The following is a 3,350-nucleotide window of genomic DNA, read 5'->3' on the forward strand; positions in this document are numbered from 1 at the left end:
TTAAGTTAGGGGGATTTTGCATTGCATGCATATTGTTTTCTTTGTTTGTATTGCATTCTCGTGTCGTGTTACTGCATCTGTAACGCCCCATTTTTTTCTTAATTGATGTTATTTGAGATATTCGGTGATTTCAAAATTCGAAATCGGACTTTTTATTAATCAGGAACCTTTTTGAAATTTTTGGAAATTTCAGGGACTAAAACGCAAAAAATGGATTTGTTATATTATAGACTTGTTGACTAAGTCTCTCATTCCTCCCTTATCTCCTCCAACTCGGTTTTACTCCATGGAAGGCGCCCAAAGATTTTCCAAGCTTTTGTGATTTCATTTCTAGCTCAATCCGTCCGATAGAATTGATTTCTGACTTGATATCTGCGATCACAGCAACGAGTGCTCCATTTGGATGTAAGTTTATCTTAATTCTGAGAAGTTTGAATTTATTGATGTTGTCAGAATTTGTTTATATTCGGAGAGGATGATTATGAGTTAGCAGTGATCGTTTATCTAAGACGGTTCGAAGATCTAACGACAATCGGAATTGTTATGATTTTTCTTGTCATTTTCGAAAATGATGATTTTGAGATGTGTTGTTTTTGTGTTGGGTTTGATGTTTGAGGATTGGAATGAGTATGTTGAGCTGTTGTTTTGCTGTTTGCATTTCCGGATTGGTCAGTTTATAGCCGTTATGCCGTCAGTTGGAGTTTTGGATATCGTTTCGATGTTTTGATCGTATTGAGTTTTGATTGACTTTTGATATCGATTTTGATCCGTGACTTCTTCTGATAGATTGATTGGGAGTCCTTGAAGTTGCTAGAGTTGCAGCTTTTGGCAAGTTTGGAAGAGTTGAGCCGGTATAGTATCGATGTCTTTCTATATCGATTAATGAACTTGATTGGATAGTTTTTGAATTGAGAATTGTTGTTTTCAGATTGAAGTTTTGGAAAGACAAAGAAGAGGTATTAGACGACTTCGTAATGGAATGGGACGATTAACTCGAATCAGGATTGACTCGAGTGTCCTAGAAGAAATCACATATTGCATGTTTTGATTTCTTATTTGATTATATGATTGAATTTATATTGAGTGCATTAGATTACATTGCATTCATATTGAGCCTTGATTTGTTCAATTTGAATTAGACGATCTAGGGATTGTAGTCGAGTAGCTTGGTAGGCGATTTACTACCTTGTCGAGTAGCTCACTATAATGATCTTGAGTCTAGAGGATTAAAGCATGCCATGTCCACCTCGAGAGGGGAGTCGGTGTGATTGTGGATGTTTTAGCCTCGGGATCCCAAACCGAAGAAAGAAAGAATGGAAGAAATTCATTGATTGTCTGAGTCTGATAATCCAGAAGTTTAAAGACATACATATCATTTTAAATACAGTACTTGATTGGATTATTTGATTATATGGGGAACGAGTTTTTATATGACTTGATATGTTTATTTGATTGCATGCCAGTCTCTTTTACTGGGAATATTATTCTCACCGGATTATCCGGCTATTGTCTTTGTTTGTATGTGTACTTGGCAACAGGTGGGGCAGGAACGAATCAGAGACAACATGGCTAGAGGATTGAGAGAATAGAGTGAGGCTTGGATGTTAGGAGTCACTTTGTAATTGAACTCTTTTTTGTATTGAATAAGTCCGAACTAGATGGACCTTATTATGCATGCTTTATTTTGTGAGGTTTGTATAACTCATTACATATATGTTGTATCTTGTTGAATGGGATTTTGATGTTGTTATTGTGGATTGAATGGAATTGAATATTGGATAAGAAAACCAGAATTTTTCTGGGCAGAGGGTCTCGCTCGATCGGAGAATTCTTGCAGATCGAGCGAGCACCTTAGTAGCGAGGCAGTGTATGTGAATTTTATGCTCGCTCGATCGGTAAGATTTTACCGATCGAGCGAGCACCACCTTTTAAAAAAAAAAAAATTGAATTCTTTAATCCTATTATTTTAATTGAGTTGATTAATTTAATTACTCTGAGATTTCATGATTATAATCTAGGCCTCACATTAAGTGGTATCAAAGCGATAAGTTCCTAGATTTTGTTCTAGAAGTGAGCGGGGTAGACCGAGTCCGCTTGACCTTGATTTCTCGCATGTGATTGATTAATTCTATGATTAAAGAATATGCGAGCATGCTTTTAGATTGAAAATTTATTTGAATTACGTGACTTGAAGATTCAAATTTTTAAAGCATGATTTGATTGAGATATGAACTGTATTCATGCATTGATATGAGTTCCATCTATCGTATTGGTAAGACGACCAGAGGTTTCTTAACACTGAAATGGTGAGATGTGAATTGAATTATCCGTGTTCTAACCCCTGTCAATTTATATGGGTACTCGAAGAACTCCACCGATTGTTCCTACTACAGAAACTCCTCCGGTTATGACTCCTCCGGTGGTACAGATGGATGAAACAATCACGCCTATGGAAGCCTTACTGAAAAGATTCAAATCCTTCAGGCCACCGTATTTGAATGGGAAAGAGAATCCGGTAGATTGTGAGAGTTGGTTTGATGATATAGATCAGCTCTTCGATTCGCTCGACTACTCTGACGACCGCAGGGTTAGATTGGTTATTCATCAACTACAGGGAGTGGCAAAAAGTTGGTGGATGACAACCAAGAAAGCCAAAGAGAACAGAGGTACGGAAATCACTTGGGCACTTTTTACATTAGAATTCTATAAAAGATTTTTCCCAGTTTCCTATCGAAAGAACAAAGGTGCCGAGTTTGCAAATTTGAAGCAAGGGAATATGAGTATCGAGGACTATGTTGCGAAATTTGACAGTTTACTAAGGTTCGCCCCGCATATTGCCGACAATGAGGAGGCAAAAGCATATCAGTTCATTAACGGCTTGCACCCTGACATCTTTATTCTGGTGAATACTGGGAGGCCAGATAACTTTTCAGATGCGATGGATCAGGCCAAGGGGCATAAGCGGGAATGTTAAGGAAGAGGGAGAATCAGTACCAGCCTCAACAGCAACAGCAGAGGCAGTATCAAAATCAGCCGCAGATGAATGAGGGTGGTAACAGTGGTAGTGGCAAGAAGAACTATTTCCGTCCCAAAGGAAAGCAGTTCAAGAATTCTGGAAGCAGTTCTTCGAGCTCGAGTGGTTCGAGACAGTTCAGTTCTGGTCAGGGTTCAGGATCTTCTGGAGCTTTGTGTAGCAAGTGCGGAGGAAGACACTCCAGTGACCAGTGTAGGGGAATCTTTGGGAACTGCTACATCTGCCAGCAGACGGGACATTATGCCAGACAGTGTCCTCAGAAGGGTTTTGACCAGACTCAGAGTGGAAATGCCTCTCGACAGTCATCTCAGCCTCA

At 39.0% G+C, this 3,350-nt stretch overlaps 1 protein-coding gene across 1 annotated transcript; it reads left to right on the forward strand.

The window, feature by feature from the left end:
- The first annotated feature begins 2,353 nt into the window (after positions 1–2,353).
- Positions 2,354–2,974, forward strand: LOC140879342 (uncharacterized). The gene has a single exon (XM_073283020.1). The coding sequence runs from the start codon at positions 2,354–2,356 to the stop codon at positions 2,972–2,974; it is 621 nt and encodes a 206-aa protein (XP_073139121.1).
- The last annotated feature ends 376 nt before the right edge of the window (positions 2,975–3,350 follow it).

This window comes from Henckelia pumila, chromosome 2 (assembly GCF_033568475.1).
Source record: "Henckelia pumila isolate YLH828 chromosome 2, ASM3356847v2, whole genome shotgun sequence".
Taxonomy (NCBI): Eukaryota; Viridiplantae; Streptophyta; class Magnoliopsida; order Lamiales; family Gesneriaceae; genus Henckelia; species Henckelia pumila.

Coding starts and splice junctions, on each gene's coding strand:
- LOC140879342 (XM_073283020.1), top strand. CDS start 2,354: ATGGGTACTCGAAGAACTCCACCGATTGTTCCTACTACAGAAACTCCT.